This window comes from Lathamus discolor, chromosome 5, assembly GCF_037157495.1.
Source record: "Lathamus discolor isolate bLatDis1 chromosome 5, bLatDis1.hap1, whole genome shotgun sequence".
In the NCBI taxonomy this organism is placed as follows: Eukaryota; Metazoa; Chordata; class Aves; order Psittaciformes; family Psittacidae; genus Lathamus; species Lathamus discolor.
Window position 1 is genome coordinate 90,222,176 of NC_088888.1, and position 27,147 is coordinate 90,249,322.

Consider the following 27,147-nt stretch of genomic DNA (forward strand, 5'->3'; position numbering starts at 1 on the left):
ACTTTTTCCTTAACATCTTTTAGAAGTGCTTTGCCTGGAAATATTCCTAATAATTCAGCCTGAGGCAAACATTAAATACACAGTATTTCAGACTGGTAACTGTACAAGAGTTAATAGCAATGTAAACAAGTTCAAGTCAGAAACTTTACAACCAGTATCGCCACCACTCCTGTCTATAACAACATTTAATGCATTAGCTGTTTCACCATTCCTTAAACTAGTCTTCTTGCCCACATAAAATTAAGGATTATTGAGCACAGTTATCAGGGTTCCTATTTTTAGGATTAATATATTAGCTGACCTACATCCTAGCCTTCCTGTGAAATTTTCACAGGACTTTTATAATTTATATTCAAATACATTCAGGCTTAAGTACTTTTTAACTGGTAAGTCATGACACAGAGATACAGAGGTATCAGTGTAACTACCCTCCATAAAGGAGCAAATCTCAGTGTGCACCTTCAACTCTCCCACTAACACAGCATGTGTTCCTCAGTTTACTAGACATACTTCCCAGTTTCCATTTTAAATTACTTCAAGTCAAGACTTCCTGCAGTCAGCACACTAGTGGCTGTTGAACTGACAAAGTTCTCTTGTGAAGAAAGAAGAAAGTGCCTGCTGTTTGCAAACAAGCTGAATATTCACATGCATTGAGCCCTCTGAAAACAGGAGGAATGAGAGCTATTTGGTACTGAAACTGAATGACAGAAGTCATGGGGCTTTGACTACACACATGAAGGCATCATTGATCCACTACACTTTCTGCTCAGAGAGGAGACACAAGGATCACAACTGTGTGAGAGACTGCAAGGTGGACTTTCATCCTAGAAGAAAGATTATCCCTTTTCATTCATGCAGGCCCACACAGGCTGCACAACCATTTTACCTGTGCATCCCATAACATTTATCCTTCTCAGGCTTCAAATAAAGAAGCCTTGTAACACAGTGGCCATATTTCACATTGACTTCTAAGTCATCCTTTAATTTCCTTTATGCTGATAGTCCAAAAACCAAGTTGAAGGCCACGGCTGGAAAGTAACCCCTCTGTAGAACAGAAGGTGACTGATGAATTGCACAAAGCTCTCTGAAGGCTGCATTCCCCCTTCCTCCTGTTTCTCCGCTTGGATTCCTTTGTTTGGTAAAATAGGTCAGTGCTCATAAAAACACCCCTCCAGGGCTCACTGTCTCACATGATGACCACGGCCACCTCTAAGGAATACCAGTGTTAACACAGGAACAGCTGATTTGCACAGCTTTCATGAGGCATGTAGAACTTAAATAACACAGACAGACCCAACTGTAAGGAAAGGAACTACAAGATGAGTGAGAAAAAACACGAATGTTTATTTCACATCTCAGAGCTTCAGCAATCCTGAAATACAGCCTGTTGCAGTCTCTGAATACCTAGCTGCACAAAACTCCAGCTCATAACGTAATTCAGTCTGGTTAACAGCTATGCCCCGTGCTTAACATCCTCTATAGATATGCAACTCATGCATCCTTTCTTACCTATACTGCCAAGGATGCAGCTTGTGGTTTTAAAGTGGTCTTTTCTGGAAGAAGTTGAGTGACAGCAATTATAGTCTTCAAACAGCTTAAATATACCAATCCCTTTCAGATAGGATGACAGATTCACTTTACTACCCTATCCAGGTACAAAAACTGAAACATCAAAAATGATGTTACGAGAGTAGGATCAAGGCCTCACTCCTGTGCCTCCAAAACAAAGAAACAGTTACTATACAGTGGTAAGAAATAAATAAATAAACTAAAAGGAACTGGTATTGTGCCACTCAAATACAACAGCACTGTTCAGAGGGCCCACTTCATTACAGAAGTATGACAATCATTGTTACGCAGCTCATGCTAATGAGGTACATCAGATCTCTTCTGGCTCTGTACTTTACAAGGTTAGGTGTCTCTGTGCTAACATCTTACTTAAAAACTCAGGTTTAAAACTTTGAGTAAAGCCTTGCTGATTTTGATCTAATTATACATGTATTTGGTACTGCAGGAAAGTTAGTGAGATACACTGGAAGTACACAGAGAAGCACGCAACAAGCTCTGGAAAATATAGTTCTGGTACAGAAATAATCTGTGATTCTCCTTTACCCAAATTACTTTAGCCAATTACTTAGCTAGATACAAAATACTACTAAACAACATAAACAACAACAACAACAACTGTGTTGTTAATGGAAAAGGACTTCTACTGTAAACTGCATGAGCCACACACATGGGAAAGACTTCTATCTGAACAGTAAAAATGGAGTTGTCCATTCAAATGAGATATACAGGAATCTCCACTAACAGGTATTTTTGTCTTTCATAAACACTGATCCTGGGTAGTCAAGTGGAATTACCATTGTGCTGTGTAAAATACAGTATATACCATCTCTTATCACAAATTTCTGGACTGTTGTAACACTGAAGACCTTAGGCTTTCAGCTAAGGACTGCAAATCAGTTTTCGTATGTATCATATCGTAAAAGTGGGAAGAATATCAAACTTTCTACTGTCCTTCAAAACAAGAAAAAAAGTCTTTTCAGAAGTACTAAGATGTACAGTAACCTTAGTACAGCAGTTTTACAGAGAATTTTTGGAAAACATGAGTGGAAAACCGCCTCTGCCAAAATACAGAGACATGCGAGTTCCTCAGGATGTTATCAAATGATATCACTACATTACCTTCTGCTTTTGTGTAGATTGAGATGTTCCCATTTACCAAGCCAGCAAACAAGTATTGAGACATATATGTTAAGCTCATAACAGTTGATTTCTCAGGAGTGAAGAAGTGCTGGAGTCGAATTTTCTTTGAGCCTTGGCAACTTTTGTAAATAGAAATACTATTAAAAAGAAGCAAGAAGAAATAAACCTGTGAAATGATGTTTTATTTAATTCTTATCAGAATACGCAAAAAAAAAGAAGTTTAGAATAAAATACTGGTGGGGAAAAAAAAAATTCTCCTTCCATTCCTAGGAAGATGAGTATGGAAAGGAGTATCTTGACTCTCCAAAATGTCTATGTAGACAATTTGAATTACTTAACATTGACACGACAATACTTTTCATATTATCTTGTCTAGAGAAACATTTATTCATGTATTCAACAAAGAGACATAAGGACTTTCAACAGAATTTTTATTATGAGTCTACTCAAAACTTTCCATGAGTTTAAAAAAGCCAAACAAAACTTCTACTAAATGGATTATATATAATAAATAAATACTAAAATAAATACTAAATGGATCAAGTATTACTTGGAGTACTAGGGAAAAGAGAAGAAAAGCTTACTACCAGACATCAATTATACTTAGAATGCCCACCATTCCTAGAGATAATTACCATGGGTATGTTAGGAATATTCAATAGTTAAACACGGAATTAATTGCACTTTCACAATTAGATGCTGGGGTTTCTGGAAACACATTCCTTGGAGAATTTGTTCTCCTTCATTTATACAGGCTAGCTTGGACTAGATGATCTTTTTAGGTCCCTTCCAACCCTTGGGATTCTGTGATTCTGTGATCTTCAGAAATCACATGTAATCACGTACTTTTGCCCTCACTAGCTATAACAAGATCTCTGTTTGCTTACTGACCTATAAGTTTAGGAAATGTAGCTTTGTTCCTCATTATAAATCAAGTGATGACTCAGTAAGGTCACCAGTTCAAACAGAGCAAAACGCTTCATGTCAACAGTTCAATAGTAAACAGCAATATTATTTATTCGCATGACAAATCCTGCACAATATCACAGTGTAGAAGCTGAATGGGTTCCTCATTAACACTTCGTCATTCTGAAAATTTTCCAATAGCTAAAGATTATATTGTAACATTATAAAAGGAGTATTTATATTTCTCAAACATGATGTGTGATGAATTTATCCTTTCAAAAATACACATTTTAATTTCAACTACTGTACAGTATATTATAAAATCATGTGAAGTATATTTCTTTCCTTTATTTAGACAGAAAGGATAAATTAAGGTTACTGGGATATCACACAGATACTTTTTAAAAAGAAAACTTTTTTTAGAAGTCTCACACAGTTTTTCTATAGAATAGTGAACCTAATGAATAAATAATACACCATACACTAAAATTCAGAATTACCTTCCTTCTTCCATGCCAAGGCAAATAGTAGGCACATTAGAAGTTTTTGCAAGAACATTTTCCAAGTCTAGAGCCTTATTTTGCACCTTCAGTTTCTCCTCCTCTGGTATGTAGACCATGCAGAGAATCCGTGATTCCACATTGAAGCACTCAATAACCTTGGGGCTGGAGTTTTGAAATGAGACTATTGCAATCTGGCCCATTTGATTAGTACAACTGCCAATCTGAATTGGATAGAGGAAATAAAAATAAAATAAAGAATATAAAAATAAAAATACAAAACGTGACCGATTCTTGTCTTCAGGAAGATAAGCGTTAAGAAGGAACGACTGGAATATTAATTGAGGAACGTATCTCAAGTTAGATGTGTGAATATGATTTTTCATGCATTAAGACATAAACAAGTCAATAATTCAGCACAAATACAAGAGACATCAAAACGTTATATACACAAAACTCCCCTCTATAGTCACAAAACCAGTTCTTTTTTGGAAGAAGCAATATTATGGCCTATTCTGATGTCTTACTCATGTATATACATAATTTAATGCAATTATAATAAGCAATGGTAATATATTAATAACCAGTGTTCTAAGTCATTTCAGACTCTTGAAACAAATAATATAGCTGGGGCCTGTCCTTTACACAGTAACAGGTCTACAAATAAATGCTCTGTGCCAACAGAAAGAGGGATTAATATAAACCCTTTTGTAAAGTTGCTGAAATAGAGTCCTAAGTTTCTCCCTGATCCAGAACTAAGTATTATCAATATGTCCACAAATCTGTACATTTTAGAGACCTGGGAAAAGTAAAAACCAAAACCAAAAAAGCCCAACAAATAAATCTCCGCCCAAGCAACAGTGTTTTTATATAGCAACTCTTTATGTTTATATGAAATGAGAACACGTAGCAAAGAGAAAGAAAGAACATTTTGTGGCAGCAGACAGATTTTATTGGCATATAGTTGTGATAACTGTTTCAAATAACAAAGCAAAAAGAAATTACATGAATCACCCTGAAAAAGACCACTGACAAAAACTATTTCTAAATTCTACTTTTATGTAACAAGTGTTCCCTTAAAATTTCAGTATTTTAGTAACAAGAAAAGCTACTGAAATCATTAGGGTTTTTTTTTTTTTGTTTTTTTTTTGTGGTTGTTTTTTTTTTTTTGAGTATTGGCTATCTCACTTTGCTGGAATATCTGCATATCTGGGGCTGTTACAATATGCCAGCATAGGTTTTTCCTATGTACAGACTTAAACAGATTATTTATGGCTAAAGCATTTTTAAAACATGAAAACAGACAATAGGACAGTGCGAGCTCATATGGTTTTAGCAGCCCCCATTGTAAATCAGCACATAACTCACTCCTGAATATGCTCAGCACTTTGGGATTCATTCTGTGCCACACTAATAAATCTCTCACACATGCATGACACCCTACAGAGAACAGGGAGATCCTACAGACAAAATTACTAGATATCGTTTCAGAAGTCCATCTTCAAACAAACAAAACAGAACAAAAAAAAAATCCCAAAATTTATCTCGGATCCGTATGTTGTGGAGAGTCACAAAAAAAAAAAACAAAACAAAACCACGCAGAGGAGTAAGAGACAGCTCCCTTTTAGCTTTTAAGATTACACTTACCCAAAGAAAACCATGTTCCATGGCACAGGAGTCTGACTCTGTTTCTCCAGAGAGGTACGGTTCAGGGTTATAAGCAGCACATTCAATCTTCAAAGGAAAAGAAAGCAGTCACCACATTAAGAAGACGTGCCTGTTTCTGCCCAATTTAGTCTGTAATTAACTAAGGCATTAAAGGATATCAAAGAATCACAAAAGAAGAAGTCCAACCTAACATCATCCTTGCCACAATCGTTAGTCTGTTACTTCTCATCTCTGCTACCACATACCCCCCTTCTGCAGTGTCCTTTTACACATAAGGCTGAAATGTATCTTGACACTGCATGAGTCTCTCCTTCTGGACTATCAACTATTATCAACTAATTGCATTTTTAAAATTTAAGAAAGAAATTATTTTTGGTTCTTTAATTTTTTTTTATCATCACTTTTCCAACTGGCATCTCTCCAGCAGATAAATTGGCTTCATATACTTGAGAGTGCAGAACTTTCTCACTTTAACATGCTATTCTAGCAGAGCTGTTAGCAGCAATACATCATGAATATCTCTTCTGAAGCTTGTACACATCACATTGATTATTTTATCTTTGTAAAAATACTACATTCTTAACCAATCCTTAGCCTACTGACTTAAGAAAAATTAGCTTTATAGATCTTCTACTCAAACACCTCCTCAGTCTGTACTTGTGAAGCTCTTTATTTCTGCCTGAGCATGCCTTGTGTGTCTGTTCTACTGACTATCAGCCCTTCCTTTTTTTATTATGTTTCTCCTCAAAGTATTTCTCCAGGTGATTTACTCATTTTGAATGCTAACACCATCAACCATACTACTCCAACCCCTTCATGTCATCATGTCAGTAAATTAATAACCATACTCATAATTTTATCATGAAAGCCATTTAAGAAAAACCTGAAAGCAACACCAGACTCAATATGTATATTTAAATCCACCCCAACTCTGAAAATCATTCAAGCACCAAGGTTCTGAAAACAGGCATTTTTCTGAACAGTCATAGATTTCTATTTTCCCCAATATCCATGGAAAAGCTCCCTAAAGCTTATGTAAGCACTTTAAAATATATACAAGCAATTCATAACCACGTAGAGAATAAAAAGGTTTCAGATGAGGTGTGACACCTATTTTTAGACAAAATTCTCTATGACACTAATGTTCTTGTCTTAGACATCACTGTCATGGTGATTACACTGCAGTACTAGAGACAATTTGGTTAGCATTAACTTAGACATCTTCACCATAATGAGCAGGTTTAAGTTAAGGTTTCTAAATTCCCAGTTTACTTAATTTTCAGAAGTGCAATTCACTATAAGGATAAAAGATGGAAAAAAGAAAAAAGCACTATCCATGCCAGTCATAGCATGCCTCATTTAACAGACACTAAAGCTATCTACTCATAGTGGTGATTTACAGTAGCTGTGACAGCTAAATACATCACTAGCGAAAGACAAGACAGCCTGCATGCTGGGTATTTCTTGGGCTGCTTGTTGCTTCTCTGTGTTACATTGCATCTTAATCAAAACTAGTGATGTTTTTCCATAGTTAAACCCTCATAGTTTAACTCTCAGTCTTGAGAGAAGCTCTGTGCCTGGGGTATAAACTTGCTCTGATGGGAGTTGCAACAGGCTCCTTATACTACTGGGCAGCCTGAGCAGCATGCAGAGAAGTAACAAGCCAAGGAAAGTGTCTCTTCCCAACCCAAGCTATGGCCTGACACCCAAACTGTACCTAAGGCTGAAGGAAACCACCAACAGTGCTTAGATCATCTTTTTCAGTAATATTGAGGATTTAGGACAACCGGGCATGACAGCTGGGCTCACACCCACATTATCTTAAGGAGTGTTAACCTGGCAAAGTTGATTCAAAGCTCAGGTAAATACTGCCACACATTGTATTCTCCTGAGGTGACCAAAGCAAAGACCATGACCCAACAGTAGGGGCCACAGATATGCCTTTCCTTCCAAAAGAAGCAGATCCTGTTGTAACCTGATTACAGGAGTTCAGCCTGCACCCTCAAGGCTCCTGGCATGGAGCTACAGGACTTACAAACACATAGGCTATAAGAAGACAAATATTTTAAGTTTGTGCAAAAAATGAAATTAGCTGGGTTATTTCAACAGTGGTGGTTTTAGAAAGTATTCAAAGCTGTTCAAAAAGACAAGAATAAGTATGGTCGTATGGGAGACCAGAGACTTTCGGTAGACTTTGGCTGTTGTAAATAACAGTTCTGCTCTGAAAAACAGTATCATAGGAATGGTTTGATTTAACACTGGTACATATTGCAAGTGCATTTGCAGCTAAAATCATTTTCCCCCAATATCCAGGCCTGTATACTCACACTGGGAGTGAAGCTGCCAGCTGAACTTTCCTCCTGTGTAGGCTGTCCCAACAAAGAGGTCTGCAGACTTACTGCTCTAAGCAGTATCCATGCAATGATGTCAATTTAACATTGGGATTCTAGCCATACACAATTTTACTACCGTTAGTGGTTTTGCACAAGCTTGACTGATGGTCAGTAAGAAATCCTGATGAGGAATTGTTGAAAAGAGTATCTAGTGCCATTCCCTTCCATCTGTTGGTCTGGATATGCTGTATTTATTTTCTTCATTAAAGTCAGGTCTATATGACTTCAAATTGACACATTACCTTAAAAAATGAACCATTAAGACTATTTCTGTACCATTGCTCAGAACTACATTTTATGTAAGACCTCATAAAATTGATCTTTTAAAAGAATTTTAAAACTATTGCTCTCTGTGTGCTAATGAAAATCAGAAATTTGAGGAAGATGCTGTAACACAGTCACATGAGTACAGGACAGCTATCACGGACATCAGATTCCTGCACTTTGTGAGCTGCAGGATAGTTTGGAGCCTCAAACAAGCACTTGGAAACTTTGAGACCAATTCATAACTCCCAGCAGTTCTGTTTTCATTGAGTGATGAGCTACATCAAAGTAGTAACTCAAGAGAAATAATAAATATGAACTAATAGATGTATTTACAATATGGTTTTCTTTAGCAGTTATATCACACAAAAAATGCAAGTGTAATCTCATATAGAAATTGTGTTCACCTTAAACTCCTGTTGCTTGGCCATCATCACTGGCATGTGTCTAACAAGGAGAGGATGTTTCTCCTTTTTGATTTGATTTCCATCATCTTCTACACAGAACCAACCTAACAGGTTATCCTCAGCTGCAATGGAAAGAACAAATAACAAATATCCCACAATGCTTACACTGAAAATTCACCTACACCTCTCTAGGGAAGTAGAAAATAATTCTGTCAGGATTGGTTAATACTGATCAGGCTGTTCTTCTGCCATATATGCATGAATGACAGCATAAAAATAGGAGCAAAAATTCAATATAGTAGATCAGATACATATTGATACTGCAAAAAAGAACCTTTCACTAGGAAAACTTGTTCTCTGAATGATCTTGTCAACTAGGTTATTAAAATAGGACAGAAACCCTAAGGAAATCTGATTTGCAAATAGCATTTCTCTGCCTGTGTGACATCATTACTAACTACTAATCATAACTATTCAAAACTACAAGGATTCTCCTCCTGGAATGATGTAGACATCCATTCTCTCTTATTTTTGTTATTTTGCCAGCCTTCAGTGAGATACCATAAAAGTACCATACCACACTGTATTTTGAGGATGTGCTGGTGAACCTTGCTTTCTAGAAAGTGCATAATATCCTTAGTGTTTCTCAACTAAGACATTCAAAATCCCAAGTATCCTTGGAAATCTATGCCCTCTGTGCAAACACAGGGAACTAATAACATCACAGGACAGCACATTCTTTATTGCTCCCATTTAGACCAGGTTTATTTGTGATAATCCTTCTAGTGAAGACTACAGATTTATGTTAAAAAAGAAAAACTCCCCCCCCAAAAGCTTGAGTTCTACATGTCAAACTACAGAAGTACTGTATTATAAATACACCCATGAGTTTATTTCATGTTCAGAAAGCTAATTAAATGAATCCATAGGCTTCACTAGCTAAAATCATTGAGCTAAAACTCATAAATATGAACGTGAAGTTCCAAGTTTATAAAGTTTGTAAGATCTGAAGAAATAAGTTTATAAAAGAATAACTTCCTCCCCTATCTGTCCTATAGGGTATCTCATTCTTTTTAATTTAGATATAATAACTAATAATGATTACCACATCATTAAAGTCCTACAGAAATTCTATTCCTTCTTAACCCCCATCCTACCTGTAACATCGTTAATTTGTAGTGATACACAGTCACTACTATTTACTGTATTGCAATTTTATTTGCAGATAAATTTTCCTCAATTTTTCTAAAACAAAAACAAAACCAAAAAATAACAAAAACCCCCCAAAAACAAACAACAACAACAAAAAACCCAAACAAACCAACCCTACACTGCACACTGAGAGCTTCCTAAACTTGATAGGACATTTAAGTAACTAAGAATTACCAAGGGCCAGCTTAGCCATTTGTAAGTTGTTGATCCAGGACTGTTTGATGGCAGGTGTAAATGTGTTGAACACAGCTGTAAAGAAAGTGGGCCGCCCAGACCTGCAAGACAGAAAAAAACCCCAAAAAGCCACTGTAAACATGTTGAGTATGAGTTTCAGTCAAGGCTAGAAACGTTGAGTAAGGTGAAGCTTCATTATTTTCTAATACATAGACAAAGGCACAGCTCTGACATAAGCATTCAGGCTATGATATACTATACACCCATCTTCCTACACTTTACATGACATGGTGCAAGAAGAACACTCCTTGGTGAAAGAATATAACAGTGGGTGTTGCCTATGACACATCACTGTCACAGTTGTTCTCTTCCTGCACCTGGAATGCAGGGTTGAGGAACAGAAAAACTACAACACTGCCCTGGAACGTGCAAGTTCCCAGCACTGTGGCATGACAGCAGAAATCGGAAGCTAACTGTGGAGACAGAAAAGGGGTAACACTAAAGATTCCCAAATCCTCCCTGGTACATCAATGTCTAATACATAAGCCCATTTAGAAAGTTTTGTAATCAAAATCACTACTGACTTGTCTTGTTTTCCTGGGAGTTGCAGCTGAATTCTACAGCGATCTGCCGCTCTGATTTCATCTTCTTTTTTCAAAATCAGTTTTTGTAAACCTGAGGTCCAGTCATGGGCTACAGATTGGTTTAAATTCTGAAAAATTGAAACAGCTAAGATTCAATACCAGCCTAGTGGCCTAGTTCCAACAGGCTAAGGCCATGTCTGCATATAACAAACAATTTCTGGCACCTGGGCCTCACTTAATCCACATTTTAATAATGGAAAATTTAGCCATATTTGAAAACACATTTCAAAAATATCTGTAAAAAAATTCCAACATATCTGATCTGATGATTCAATCTCACATTGCTCAGTTTGATGATATAGAGATGACACTACCAAACGTTTTTCAGATTATGTAAATTTGCATCAGGTGTACACACAACACTTTTACTTCATTTCAGTGAGTTGTACGAAACCCACAAATCCCTGTTTCTAAAGAAAATCTCATGAAAACATCTACAAATCATACTGCCAATATGTTTTTGTTCAAATCTTTGATCCAGAATGTTTACAGAGCCAACACGAAAGCTGTCTGTGCAGCTGGAATCTGTTTAAATACGATGCTGAAATAATATCCTGAGTTAATAAGCAAGCTGAGTGTTTGGTCACAGAAGGTAAAGGCACACCTGGGTGACATTTAAAGCATCATTAGTAACAGGTATTCATACACAAAAGTACACTAATTTTCCACAGCCAGAATTTTGTGAAAATTGAGGTCTTTTACAGAAATAGGGAAGCTCACCTCATTCCTCAACCAAACTTCTAATTATCTTGTATCTAATTATCGATAAAACATCTCTACCTGGAAACACTGTCTGAATTTTAAGTTTTCAAAACATAGTTGGCTCTGACTAGAAATACAGGCAGAAAGGGTTTGTATATCTTAATAGAATAATTAGGGTTGGAAAGGACCAACCCCCTTGCCATGGAAAATAGGTAAGTCTCTGACTAGAAATACAGGCAGAAAGGTTTTGTATATCTTAATGGGTGACATCTTATTGTATCTCTGCTGCACATATTCCCAAAAATGCAGCTGAAGTTTACCATCAAATACTTGTGAAATTTTGTCTGAAGGTACTGTTTCCTTCACAGTACATATTTTCACAAAGCTTTGTTTAATGCCCTTGATTCTGAAGACAAGATATCCCAAGAGAATCTCAGCTTTCATATACATATTCACACACATATATTTACAGCCTATGGTGGCAGGTAAGAGTTAAAAATTGTGCCTAAGCATACATACAGCAAATAAAACAAAGGGCAAAAAAGCATACATACATATATTTTTAAGTCTTCAGACTGTGGATAACTTATTCTGAAATTCACTGTTACATTATTGCGTTCACTTGCCAGAATACAAGCTAAATAAAAGGAATGTGAAGAAAGCCAAAGCAAATTACTTTCGAAGTTCCCTTAAGAATCCTTTTCATATTTTTGTGATTTGCGCTCCGTTTTAAGAACAGCTCCCCCTGACAGCCAGGATTATGAGCTTGGATGGGCATCAAGAGCTCCCTCGAAACAACCATCCTTCTACTACCTTGTCTAACTGCAAGAATCCAGTTTCATAAGATCAAAATGTAACTGTGTTCCCATATAAGCTTATCAGCTACTGAGCAAATACAGACACTTGTAGTACCCACTTATACTTAAAAACAAAAAAGAAAAACAAGATAAGAAAGACAGCTACAGTCTACTTATAAACGCTAAATAGTTTAAAGTAAATGAATTACTAGAGGTAAAAATTATTACACTCTAGAGAGAGAACTAAAAAGTGCCTTACACAACTCCTAGGGAGAGACAATTATGGTACTTTACAAGAGGAACATACTTGAAAAATAAATCCAGCTTTGTTTATTACCTGATAGTTTCCTTTAAGGCCGCCTATTAATTGACTAATTTGACCAACTACAGTCAAGTCATGTAAAAGGTTCTGCAGATCATGGTACAGTTGCCCTGGTCCCATATAGAGCTTGTCTAAAATGAATAAAAACATAAGGTTATATACAAAGATGTAATTCTTGGTTGAAAGAGGAAAGCATGGCAAAGATAATAACATATATTGCTAATTCTTAGCACTATGAAAAGCAAGGTTAACAAAACCAGTGTCACTCATTTTAGATTTTAAAAGCAGCTAACACACCAATGTGCAGCTAGGGTCGTCATTACTTCTAAAAATGAGAGTGCTTTGTTTATACACATATCACTGATATTCCATTTTAATATCCCTGCAGATAATTGGAAATGCACCTTGAGAAAGTACGGGTAGTAGTATGTTATCACGTATTAGCTTCACACGTACAGGCATTCCCATAGACATTTCCTTTTAGCTCACCTTATTATTGCCTTCTACAGCTACAATGAAGATTCATGTTTGTTCATCTAGTATGACTGAGAGCATTATATATAGTTTTAACAAGCATGCATTAGAACTCTGACAAATATTGAAGCTTCACTGGCTCCAGAATTTCTTGCTGACATGGAAGTTTTGCTTAGCCCCAAGCAGCAGACTTGCTGTTATTAACACCTCAGTTTAAACATCCTTCCTGAAGGTTGCTTTTGGTCACACAGCAAAGCCAAAAAAGCTATTTGTATCCTTCACTATGGTGGTTTAAAACTCTATTTGTTTAATCGATCTCAAGGCAGTTCTGAATCATAGACCCACATCCTAACTCTAACATGAGCCTGCAATTTCACTGAATCACTTGAAATTTTATTGCAACCATGGTCAAGTGAAAAAAGGATTTTCAATGAGATCAGCAACAAATCTTAACAGCAACAGAAACATTTTGCTCTAGCCATCAATAAATACCTGTGTTTAAGATTAACATCCATTCCAAAATTATACTGATAGTAGGATAAACTGTCTACTTAAAATGCACAAAGCTTCTTGCTAATACAGTCTGACTTCCAGACGTGATGTTAGGAGCAGGATGGGTATATAATTCTTGCGGAAACAGCACTCTCTCTCTGTAAAGAACCCCACCCTGTTTTATACAGAGTCAGCATGTTTCCCTTTGGCTATATGACAGGAACTGGGCTAGATTATCTTTCCAGGAAACCCCCACAGATTATTTAGCTCACAGAGCATAGTATCCAAACTAGGATCCTTCATCCTTACCACAACTTTGGAAGCTACTTAAGAGCGGCAAAATTCCCTGGAGCAGAAGGATTTCAAACCTATGTTGGCAAGAACACAATCTAAATATGATGCTGGCTACCCACGCTGTGGAGAGATCAGGAGCATGGTCACAGGCAGGTCAGTGCTGGACAAAGGACAGCTGCCAGCCAAGACATTTTGAGCACCTATGTTTCCTATGTCTGCTACAGGCCCCAGCGTATAAACCAGGGCATGTCAAGCCAAGCACAAAGCTATCAAAATAGCGTAAACCACAATAAACATGAAAAATACACACAAGACAATTTGCCTTAAATCATTAGTATATTGTCAGTTATGTATCAAAATAACTATTTTCTGAAGACATGTCCTTGTTGGGAGGCATCATGCAGGTTTGAAGCTATCACCGGACGGTTTTAACACAACTCACTACATTAAGGTAGGAGTCCGCCTTAAACCTTGAAGGGAACAAAATTTAAAGTCTAAAGGAAAATGTTAAGGGTTACTTTATCTCTCAATTTTTCACTTCACTGCAGGAAAATGCAACATTAACCTGAGCTATTACACATTCCCATAAATTTTCAAATTATTCTCTTGCCTTTAAATCTTCTGTTAAATTAAATCAATGAAAGGATTTCTGTGTATTGCCCTTAAGCACTGAACAGGCGAGTGACTTACTAGGGCACTTACTACTTACCCAGCCAGATAATAGACGCAACTTTCATCCACCCTTCTTTGCCTGTTCTGAAAGTTAATTAAAAGAACAATCTGGCCTTTCTTACCCTTAAAACAAATCTGTCCATAAGAACAGATCATCACATTTATTCTACGCTATAAAAAAGAATGACTGCAAGGTAGACCCAAGAGGACTTTATGCCACAGTCTTCAACGGAAGCCATAAGGAAAACTTTATTTACACAGAAGGACTTGCCCTGTGCAGTGTATATATATATACACACCATGCCTGAAAAGAGCTGTCCTCTACAATCCTCTTCCTGGAGCTACAAATGCTCTTACAAATATCCTCATTCCACACTTGGGAATAAGGCATAAATTTTGACTTTCATTCACTAATTGTCATCTGAGTCTATTTTGTCTCCACCATGCATATTTTATAAGCTTTTTATAAGTCAAGATAAAAAGGATGCAAATAACAGTGTCAAAGCAAATAAACTAACCTGGCATCTGAAATTCTGTCACATAGAAAAATGAAACAGAAGTCACTTTAGGCTCATTTATTAAAGATCACATTAGCAGCACAGGAAAAAAAGCCAAAAAGCAGATCAATACATAATTAAAGGAGCCTGCCTCCATCTCTGATGCTCTACAAAAGAATCGGCCAAATTAAGAAGAAATTTTAATAGTCAGTCAAAGACTAGATCAACAGCTACAGCTAATATTGTCCTTTCATGGAATTCCTTAGTGGGCACAAACTGGAACACATTAAAATCACTAGCCTTCAGAGATCAGCAATGATGGACTCAGAGGAGAGCTGAGAACTGGCCATGTGGTTTGTGTCTGGATAATGAGTTACAACTTACAACAATTTCATCTCTGAACGGGGTCCTGTAAAGTTACTCTTTACACATAGGGTTAGCTGCTTGGTGGTTAACAAAATGTTGACTCCTACTTCAACTGGCTGAGAGTTGTCTGATAGAGGGTTCTTCCAGGGTGAAGGAGGTGGGGGGCACGCTAATCTGTTCATCAGATGTGTTTCTCAGTTCAAAGCCAAAGACTGGCTGCTTCAGCCCACACATGTTCCCTGACCATTTGATTGCTGGCTATTTTGGGGTGGGTGTTCACCTTTTTTTTCCCCTGTCAAAAGCACTGAAAAACTCTTGGCTTCACTCCAAAGCAGTTACGTGGTTGGCTTCTTTTTGTACTTTGAAATGTTTCACAAATGATACAGCCATTTCCTTCCTGTTTCTAAGCTACTCTTGCTAATTATCAAGCTCCAAAACAATTTATTTTTCCAATATGAAAAAAAAACAACAAACCCAAAACAACCCCAACCTTCCATGAGTTTAGAGAAGGTTCTCCCCAGCTCTACACATCCTACATGTTACAGAGGACAGGGTGCCCAGGGAGGAGAACACAGTGTGCTGTAACCAATAACCACATCTGGGGCTTTGGAAGCAACGTTTTTTGCATTCCGCCTACAGATCAAGGGTGAAATCTTGGCCACATGTAAGTTAGCAGGAATTTTTTTCATCAGCTCCTTTGTTGCTAAGATTTTACCAGAGGAATTCGTGCCTCCCTGCAACAGGCAAGATCACTGCCAAACACCACTAATGCATGCAAAATACCTAATTCCGTGCACAGCATTATTATGAAATATATTCAAGGTTGAAAAAGGAAACAAAACTGCCACTTGCTTTAGAGGGAAGAAAAGAGGTCAAAGTTTAAAGTGATCTTTGCTGCTATGCAAAAGCCAAGATATATTTGAATACAGTACTAAACGCTTATTTACCTGCTCGTTTCCCAGAGTTACTCTCAGCACAGCAGCTTTAAATTCACTAGTCCTGCCTGGTTTGAAGTAATTCTTATCACTGAAACAGAAGCAATTTTAGCCCATTTACATCCAGGCATTTTCAAAGCCTGCAGCAAATTCCCTGGGTGTGGTTAAAGTCAGTTGGCTTAGGCAACATACGGGTTTAGAAGGTTGTGCATGAATACACACATGAAAGAGAAGTACCTGTGTACTAATGCTCGGGTACGGGCAGAGGGGGAGAACTCCCACCTTCGTCAGCAGGCTGTTTTAGTAGGGAGCACAGCCAGCAGCTGAGCTCTCTTCCTGCACAGCAGCAGCTGCTTTAATGGGCACTGGCAGAGCAGCCTCTCCCTTGGGATCGCTGTCTATTCAGTTCCTCCAAATTCTCAATTCTCATGGGCACCACAAGCATATTGGATATTATAATCCTGAGCTGATCACACCCTATCCTTCCTTTCAAAGAATTACTAAGGGACACATCTATTTACCATGGTCATCTGTTACTTGTACACATTTTCCACTAGCTTTTGCTGTATGTTCTGATCCTCACTCGTGAATTACTCATATATCACAGATTTATGTTACAAAAGGGGAAAAAATAATAGTGTTGCAATGCCTAGAGTAGAGGCAGTCACCCACAATTTAAATGTTTATTCCTGGGTAAGCAAACACAATGGCTCAGGTGGTCCCTTGCCTTATCAAACTCCTGTTTATTCCCAATTAGAAGGATTTTTTTTCAAGTAATAGCATTACATGAATTCAAGTGGCATGCAAATAAAATGAAAGCCTCATTCAGTATATTCTCAATATCACAACTATTCTTGCAAGCATTTCTGTATTGTATATCATGTTAAAGACAAAGGCTGTTAATAGATACACTTGTGGGTATCTCTTCTACTGCAAAGTAACCAATCTTGACAAGATCTGCCTTGAGTATGATTATAGTAATGACCTTTGCTCCACATGGTTCAAAACCACAGTACATCAATACAAATTGCTTTATAAAAGGCCATACTGACACGAAGTGAGAACTGATGTGTCGTGGGAATTCAAGGTCCTTTGAAAGATTACTTTTATTTCTGAGACACACAGAGCCTTGAAGTCAACTAGGTGTTACACAAAATAGAAGTTCACAAATGCTCAACATGTGAAAACCGTAACTAAACCTGAGAAAAGCTATATTGCTTACTATAATTCCAGCATTACTGAAGGCTACCACTAAATTACTGATGAGCTTGAAGAACATGCCAGGTCCGAAGGCTACTCTGAAAGGCTGGTAGATCCCAAATTTGACTTGCCATTCACAATCCGGTCTTTGAGCCTGAGCACATTTGTATTGCTTCCTCCCACAGAGCCATCTGTATGCATCCAGGCAGCATACTGAAGCACCAAGTGTTTGAGGGGAAGAGATTTGGAAAAGATTCAACCCTCATGTTGGGCACAAAAATCACCTGGAGTGGGGGAGAAGTTATATATGTGGGAGGTAACTTCAAAAGTTGCTGTGTCTGAACTAGTACTTGTATTAGAATTACTCACTCAGAACAAATAATGAAAGATTAGGCCCTTTCTGCAACACGTGTCTAAACCTGAGATGCTTGTACAGTGTTCTGGAAAGCAAAGCATCACAATACCAGACGAATTCTTGATCAGTTCATAATAAACTGGGCAGATGTCATGAGATGGTTAACATGTTTAGGTTAAACTATGACAACGTAGCAGTATTATATTTAAAACTACTTAAGTGCAGTTAGAAATATTCAATTATTTTGTTTTAAAAGTGACTTTTTCCTGGAAATGTTTCACTGATTTTTTTTTCCCCCCGTCAACCAATAATGGGCAGACAGCACCCCACTGCTCAATTTTAAGATACCCACCTTCATGAGGGATGAGAATGGAGACAGTCTGAGACAGCGTTATACCTGAAGTTAAATAGTTTCCTGTCCTCTGAAGATCTTGATAATTAATGTAAAGAAAGAAAACCAGAAACCATTAATAAAGGCCAAGATTTTATAGCTGTAACTGAAAAATTCTTCCCCTACACTTGGTACTGGATCATGCTCCTGGATCTGGTATACAAAGCACACAGGACAAACACCTTAAAGCTGCTCTGGGAAAGAGAACTTGTCAAAAGGAGAAAAAGCATTCTTCCTGAGGAGGTCTAGTGGAAATGATTTCCTCAGTGAAAATGGAAAAGGAGACCTTTATGTGGCATTTCTATATACAATTTATTTCAGCAACAGTTAAAAAGAACTGGCAAAAAGATTCTGCCTATTTAGAATACCTGGATTCCAATGAATTGTCATTCATTTAGCACTTGATACTGATGCCCATTCTTAAGTACTATTCCCTTTTTCTCTTTACAAAACCCTCCACACCAGAACACCTAGCTTTTTCTGGAAGGCCAGTGATGAGGATCCCCTGCTGCACTGAAACCTTCTCTTGCACAGAACTTGACATATCCAAGCACCAGCACGAGAAAGAGTATTTGACAAGGGAGTTGCCTCCGTACCTCTGACACCTCCCGCCTGGAAATTCTGAACGAGTATTAAAGCCAGTGACAAAGCAGATGAGATTTCATTTTTAGATGCTGAACAACAAGCTTCCTGCGCTTTGAGTTATGTAAGCAAAGCCCCTGACAGCTCCTTCAGCACCACCCTCCTCCTATTTGTGTCCTTCCACTTGCTCACTCATGCTGCTCCTGTTTCCATAGACACCTCAGAGAAGCATGTGGGTGGGTTGTTTTCTCATTTCTCCTTTATGAGAGCATTTTAATGGCCAGCTGGAGTTTCAGTAAAATAAATAATAATTAAAAAAAAAAAAAAAAAAAGCCTTGTGAATCCAAAATCCTAGTTTAAGATGTAAACAAGCCCACAGGTCAATTTAAAGTTCATAAGAGAAAAGCAGACTTTACGCCTTACCCATTTTTTTTCTTTCACATCAGATCCAACTCATGATCTCCACAGTTGCACACACCCAAAAACTGCAGCTCACCTGACCCTGGGGTCCAAACTACACAAATATTTAGAGAGTGTATCAGTCTCCAGGTTTGGAAGCTGAAGCAAATGGGAAGTCAAGAGCAACCTCAGAAGACAAGAGCTTAGGTGGCAGCCATAAATGAAAAGCTTAGCAGGTACTCACATGTAGCTTTAAAGCATAACCCTAAATTAGGCTTAGTAACTCAGTGCAGAAAGAAGCAGCACAAAGACATACAACAATATTAAGGGATAAGCAATAAACCCCTGGAGTAAGCAAGGCTAATTACCTATACAGTCAGGACCCATCATCATCATCAACCAACACGAAGAGTATTATCATAAACATGAAATGACATTATTCAGTCTAATTGTATTTTAATCTTGTAAGCACCTAAAAGTAATCTTTGTAAGCTTAATTATTGAATCTGATAATCTAAGCCTCTAAAACTCTTTAATGTATTTATTCTCACTGCCACGCAAGACAGGGGAGTTCTTCAAGTCCTGATCACAAAGAACCAAATGCCACCCAGTACACATAGAACAGTGCTGGGAAACAAACCTCCCAAGTCTCAACTCTGACAAAGTATTTTTAACATGCTTCACCTCCCTGTCAGCTGCTAATACCTTGCTTTCAACAGGTAATTACATGAATGCTGAGACCTGTCTCACTGTATGCTCACTGTATCAGATCTGAACACCGAAGAAACAGGTTGCACAAAAACTACAGTTCAATCACAAACCTGCTTATTCACACAGTTTGAGCACTGCAAAGATAAAATCAACAGCTTGCAACTACAAATACTGAATAAGGTATTAAGTTCATAATGCTATACCATTTGTGAGTAAAATTATGCAAGCACACCAAGGAAATGCAAAGCCTCTTGAGACGGTGACAAGTAGCTCATACATTAGGAACATGGCTTCAGGATTATATCAAACTCCAGTTAATCCTGACCACCAGGGAATTTCACAGATAAAATGCCATAAATATTTTTCCTGCTGACAGAAGCAGCTGTACTGTGCCAGATATGTTGAAGGAAGCGAAAGCAGTAGGGGACAGGAAGGAGAAACACCGGAACCCAAATATGCTGACAAATGCAGACCCCACAGCCCAGCTCCTCAACATCTCTCTAGCCAGGACAACAGTCAAGTGTTGTCCTGGACTATGTGCTGACTGCAGGTATGGATCAGAGGAACTCCAGCTCCTGGCTCTATTCCCATGACGAAAAAAAATCTTGGAACCAGAGAATTTAGAGTGGAAGAAAAGAGGTGCTATGACCCTTTCCTCTCACAGGTCCCAAAACGAAAGGCTGAGGACAGTGTGGACCTGGAAGCTCTTGCCCTCCTACAGAGGAAGAGGGGCTGCACAGGATCTCCAAGGTGCATGTGCATGAGCATGAAAGGCAAGAGAGAAACTGGATGCGAGAAGATAAGCACTGACTTAAATAGGTGGTGAAAGTACACATATGAAGGTGTTTAATGATCAAAGTACTGCAGGGATCTCAAGACAGGTCTGCAAGTGATTGTAAACTGGCCAGGTTGCTAAAGGTTTTCCCTAGAGTTCCCAACAGACTAGTTATAGCAACTCATGTGGAAACCATGCTGAGAAGCCTACCTCCCTAGTCATATTTGCTTGCTTATAGCTTGGTTTCTACTCATTTTACTACTCTGTCAACTCATCAACGAGACCCCTAGCAACACAGAAAAAGGCGTATAGGAGGTGAACATCAACCCCTATAACTACGCTAACAAATACAAAAGGCAAAGAGAAGAATCTCATCCTAAGTAAGTGAGACAAACATGTAACACCTAATTTATTCTACAGCCAAGCCACCAGCTAGAAACATACATCCACTTAACAAGTGAACTATTTAATGTCACCCAGTTTGCTCAGCTGAACAGGCCAAACTAGATTTATTTAAATCTCTGGTCTTTTGTTAGCATATGTCAATGATAGTCTATGTTTATGAACACAGTAGATATCATTTAGTGTACAATATTATTTTCAATAGCTTTAAAATAAAGATTTACATTATTATTCTATACATATCTCACAGAGGTGAAAGTTCAGCTAGCAATTCATGACACATCATCCTTTTAAAACCTTATCACCAATGCTAGATTTCATGTGCCATTTAATGTTTAGTACTCTGGACACTGCATTACATTTGTCCAGCCTCAAAGTGATGATAAAGTTGACAACTTCTTTTGCCTTCCCCAAGTCTATATTTCTCATTAGACAAACCAGCAAAACCCCCTTGCTTTAATAGCAATGGCAATCACAGCAGCACAAGCTCTGTTTTTGAGAAAAGCTGTCCTTCCACTGAGCAAGACAACAGAAACACATGAGCACACTATAGCACATCAAACATCCACACCTGTTTCCCTGGCAACACTCGCAAACCTACCAGAAGTAAATGCATCAGATAGAAGGAAACTCAGAAGAGAGGAATTATGCCTGCACTTCAGGGTTGTGTCACTACTACACTGACAATAAACAGAACCCATGGAGATCAAAGCCATAGGTGAATGGAAACAGGAGTACAAATGTCTTCCTGCAAGTCTGACCAGGAAAGGAGAGAAGCCATGGTTTAGCAGTGCTGAGGTTTGAGAATCAGCTAGGAATTATAAACCTGTGAAACAAAAAAATACTACTAAAATGCAGTCATAAACATGGTAACCCTTTTTTTTTTTTTCATTTTACTGTTATCTCACATCTAATGATTGCGTGATATATAGTACAGGTGGGTCTTTTTCAGCCTTTAGCCATATGGCTCAAATTAAACAGTTGTTTAAGTCATAGGCTATGCTGCGTATGCCTCATGATCAGCTGTAGAATACTGCTGACAGGCACTGGTTTCCCACCCAGAAATGGCAGGATGCTTAGCTCTCTCTCTCCACTTGCTTCTACAGACTCTCTTTAGTCTGGTCTTCTTAACTAAAATCACTGTGAAAAACTTTTACAGCTCACCCCTTTTCTTCTTGAGAACCAGAGAATGGACAGCTTGGGGTGGCTGCTTTCACTGCAGCACCAAACAGGCAGGCATCCATCCCAGCACAGAAACCACATTTTGTAAACGATCAACACTTTGCATAAAGTGCTGCAAAGTCATAATAACACATGCCAGGAGTCTGAGGAACTGAATCTCTGGAAAGTATATCTGACTTTTGCTCCTATACTCCCATTTAAGAAGCATCATAAATAACTGCATTTTCAGTGATTTTATGTATAGATAGATGACTTGCAAGTAAAGATTCTGATTCTCCTAGAGTTTTGCTGAGAAGTTACAAATTTGCTTTTGACTATACATTTTATATTTTCAGAAGGCATATTTAAAATGTCATATTAACCAAGCTGTATTCATTGCTCTTCACCCATCCTCTTTTTTATTGGAAGAATACGGGTAGCATTTAACTTTTTTGGCACCCTCTTCCCATAAGTTTTATTCAGCTTCTCATGCATTTTGACTGAATAATTTCCTAGAATAGAGCTATGCAGTAAAATTCCTCAAAAGCCAACTAAAAACCCCCAACCCTCTAATAAACCAAATCCCGAGGAAATAACCAGCAGATAAATCCCTTCAAGTACTAAAATTATTCAGGATGAAGCAGTATATAGTAGCAAAAAAAGATAACAAACATGTTAATTTGCTTTAAATGCTTACAGCATCTAAAATAACAAAGACAAAATTAATTTAAAAAATAGTTAGCAATAACCTAGTATTTGAATGGTCACTGATTACTTTTTAAATTTGTCTATGAGGTAACATGATGTTTGAAGACCCCAATTGCCTACGGACATGTTTAAATGATCTGTGGCCTCCATTAACTTCTCTCTGGACACATTAGATGCCCGAGGTCCTTCCAGTGTTTAGGGTTTCTACCCAGAGCACAGTTTATTTTATAGGTGGGGAAACTGATGTACAGAAGTAGCAAGACTCACCCACAAACATGCAAGCAAGCCCATCACAGAGCAAATACTAAAATTCAGAGTAGGGAAGAACAACAGGAATAAAGCAAAAGCACATCAAGGACAGGAGCAGCATAGCAGAATACACTCCAGGAAAACTTTCCTGCTTTCCCCGCCATATCCTCAGTCCACACAGTTTCTCCTATCAAAAGACAAAGGGCTTAAAAAAGTGAATTTAACAGCCGCTGAATGTGTTCTCTAGAATTCAGAGACAAAACACTGGTATGCAAAGCAGAGCTGGGTAGAAAGCTGCAAATTGAGGATTTTGCCTAATAAAAGCCAAGTTCATGTAGCCCTTGATTTCCACCTTGGAACAGTACTAAAGCATGCCCTTGATTTATATGTGCTAATAAAACCTATCAACCTTCCAGCAGCTGCATATTACAGCTCACGAGGTTAATTCAGATTCAGCTATTAATTTCTTTGTTGCATGCAAAGTAAAGTTTGCATCTTTAAACTATACTATTCTGCCAGAAAGCATCAACTTCATTTAGCGAATAAAAAATAGAGATATGCTTATGACAGTTGGCTCCTCATAAAAAGGATTTTGGCAGAGAAGAAACTGCCATGATAAGAAATATATAACTAATGACCAGTAATTCTTACAAGGACACAACCAGAACCCATCAAGAATCCTTGCTAACCACAGCAGTAATGTGTGACCCCCCCTCACAGGGGTCAAGTACTTGACATTCCCCTCCTACTTAATGCTTTTACACAGAATCGCCATTATTCTTTATCTTTTCAGTTCCTACAAACTGGAAATGAACTGAAAGCTTGAGACATGGATCTACTTCATCAAAGGAAGACTTTGCTTGTAGCATCCCAAACTGTTCTTGATCCTTAGATATTATTAAAACCACATACAATGAGACCACTGGGATGTGCTTTGCAATCTGTGGTAAATACCCAATAGTCTCACCAACAATACGATAAAGATTGTGTCTTCAACTATAAAACGCAGCATGTTGGTATATGCAAATTAACAAGCAACAATGGACCATTACACAATGTCTTACCAGTCCCTTTCTCTCTGCAGTAAGGCTGTACTTTCTGAGCTTCTGTGATCTTTAGCGGCCAAGAAGACTGAAACTAAGGGGGCAACTCTACAGAATAACTAACACAATTAGGTGTGTATTCAAACTTGTCTATACAAGCCAATTAGACAAGTCTACATTCAGAATAACAGCTAACGCAGACTTAGCAGTATGTGCAAACAGCAAGGCTATGCTTTTCCGCTTTCATGATTGGTTATATTAAGTCTAGTTGGGCCATCTGGCAGAAATGTTTGATTAAAGCTGAGGGAAGATTTATTCATTTGTATAACTAGTATCCTCCATAGCCTTTTTATTTCTTATCTTTTGTTCCCTTTTATTAGAAGGCTGAATACAACAGTGAGAACTTACCAAAAGAACAATTAGTTCAGCTCATCTTTTACCTGATTAAGTGCCATTTAATCTGAAGGTTGAGGCTACAAATGATGTATAAAGTGGGATATTGTCACTAAACATGAAGCTGAGAAAAACCTCAAAGCCAAGAGGTCAAATTAGGTTCTAAAGGACTATTTGGGTAAGAGTTATTCTCTCTCCCCTCATGCTCCACTTCCCCATCTGATCTTGCTGACAGAAAAGGATTTGGTATAATCAGCTGTGAAGGCACTGCACAAAGTTGCAGTAGGAATACTCAACAAGCTGTTCCTCCCACACTCACCTACGAGAGAGTGACTCCCAGTTCTAAGTAATATGCTCCCTTATTACACCACTCCTCTCAGGGTCATGAACACAGCAGCTGGTAAATGATACCAGAAGAGCTTTAATATCATTGTCAGAGTAGCCCATTAATACTAAAAGGAGTTGCAAGAATGAAGTCACCCTTGAAATTGATACATAAGTACCTACAAAACTTTTCTATGGCTATTTACAAATGGAGGAGCAGGAAGGCCTGAAAACAACTATCCTGGAGAATATATGGGGTTAAATGCTGCATCTGCACCTCAGGCCATCCTGAAGCATAACATTTATGCCTCCTTGCAGCACAACTGTGGGAAAACTCATGACGCCAATACTGCAATATTAAAGAAATATAGTGTGAAATAATTCCCTGAGCCAACACTGAAATTCATGTACCTTTTAGTCCATTAATAGGGATCACAGTCTAAATATATTAAATGCACATAAAAGTACAGTATTTAGGCAAAATACAGGCTATAAAAATAACATTATACATGAAAGGCTAGCTACCAAGTAAATTCTTGAAATTCATACATCTCCTGAGGGTAGTTGGCAGGCTTGTAGGAGGGATTAACAAGTACAGAAAGAACTTGCAAGCTTCAGAGCTTAAGGTCATTTTTGGAGAGAAACTTGGAGGAAATTACCTATTGGCATATTGCTTCAAAAACATTCATTAAAATTAAAATTGAAGGGTTTTTTTTCTGAAACACTTGTTATTATGTTGTAAGGGTGGAATACTATGTATGGGCAACTTCTACCTTGTTGTAACTATTTGTGTCCAGACTCTTATTTCACAGCAATAGGGTGGCCAGTCATTTTTATTGAGAAAAACTTCCTTGCTTTAACTATGGTATAAAGAACATATGCATGACCAGCTACCATAGAACAGCCAGCACACAACACCAACCTTTTTGCATGCCCACACATATTCATGCTTTAAAACTCTATATGCATTATTGCATAAAACTCTAAACTAGGACAAATAAGAGTAATTCATGTTTCAAGGCAGGAGACTTGCTACCAGTTTATGGATTCAGTTTCCAAAGAAAGAACCTGTTCACATTACAGAAGTCTTAATGTACAAAATGCTTTCCTTTGCTTTTAGTAGCCCATTGAAATTAAAATATTATTTTAATTAAAAGTCTGTAAGAGTCAGTAACTCCTGTCACTTACTTGGCTTTGAGTTAATGATGACATTCTCAGCAGAGTGCTGGGGTGGAAACCTGCAGTTGTCTCCTTGGCCTTCACTGCTGCCATACTCTATGACTTCCACTTGTCCCAGCGGTACGCTCCACTTCAGTAAGTACCTCTGGCCAGTTGTCATCGTGCCACTGCTTTCATAGGAAGAGCTGGAAGATGCACAAATTACTGCTGTGACAAGCAACTATGTTTAATGGCATCCTATTTATTATTTTAGCTTCTAAAATCGGCTGTTTATCAGTCTGAGTGCCATGCACAGCTTGAAACAAATACATGCATCAGGCTGACTTTTGAGACTGACCTTTCCTGAAGTGCAAAGAGTAGATATGCAGGTGCAGATAGTCTTGTTTACAAACAGCACAGGACTGCCAATAACAGTCCCTACATTTCTATAACAAAACATAAATGACCATCTTGTAAGACCATTGTGCATTTTGACGTCCTAATACAAGTGCTTAGGATGATACTTTGGCTCCATATTTTCCTAATTCTTTTGAAACAGTGCTCAAACAAAGTGACTGCTATGTTTAGAGAAGTATGAATGATGGGACCTTTGAATGACTACCGGCAGTATGAAGGGCAACATAACCTCCCAAGGGCTTATGAGCTAGCGTTTCTGCCGAGCCCCACAACCTAGGATGTCCTTTACAGAAGACCTGCTGTGGCTTCTGAGAGTAATACCACATGAGCTGCTGCTAAAGGAAATGTGCATCACAACAGGCATTTCAGAGGGAAGAGCACACTGGAGAAGTTCACTTGGAATAGAAATGGCATTAATACTCCTCCTCTTCCTTTGTTTCCTTCATTCCCT

The 27,147-nt window shown here is 38.0% G+C and overlaps 1 protein-coding gene across 4 annotated transcripts in view; it reads right to left on the bottom strand.

Moving 5' to 3' along the window:
- The window catches only part of ARHGEF10 (Rho guanine nucleotide exchange factor 10), a 133,215-nt gene that overhangs the window by 47,331 nt on the left and 58,737 nt on the right, over nucleotides 1-27,147 (bottom strand). For all 4 annotated transcript variants that reach the window (XR_010613243.1, XM_065681538.1, XM_065681536.1 and 1 more), the window contains 8 exons: nucleotides 26,310-26,485; nucleotides 12,714-12,829; nucleotides 10,818-10,945; nucleotides 10,234-10,334; nucleotides 8,848-8,969; nucleotides 5,763-5,849; nucleotides 4,116-4,339; nucleotides 2,689-2,846 (listed from right to left, as the gene is read on the bottom strand). Coding sequence is in view for 3 of the 4 variants with exons in the window: in XM_065681538.1 (XP_065537610.1) it covers nucleotides 2,689-2,846; nucleotides 4,116-4,339; nucleotides 5,763-5,849; nucleotides 8,848-8,969; nucleotides 10,234-10,334; nucleotides 10,818-10,945; nucleotides 12,714-12,829; nucleotides 26,310-26,485 (1,112 nt within the window). In the remaining variant the exon portion in view is untranslated. The remainder of the gene's footprint in view (nucleotides 1-2,688; nucleotides 2,847-4,115; nucleotides 4,340-5,762; nucleotides 5,850-8,847; nucleotides 8,970-10,233; nucleotides 10,335-10,817; nucleotides 10,946-12,713; nucleotides 12,830-26,309; nucleotides 26,486-27,147) is intronic.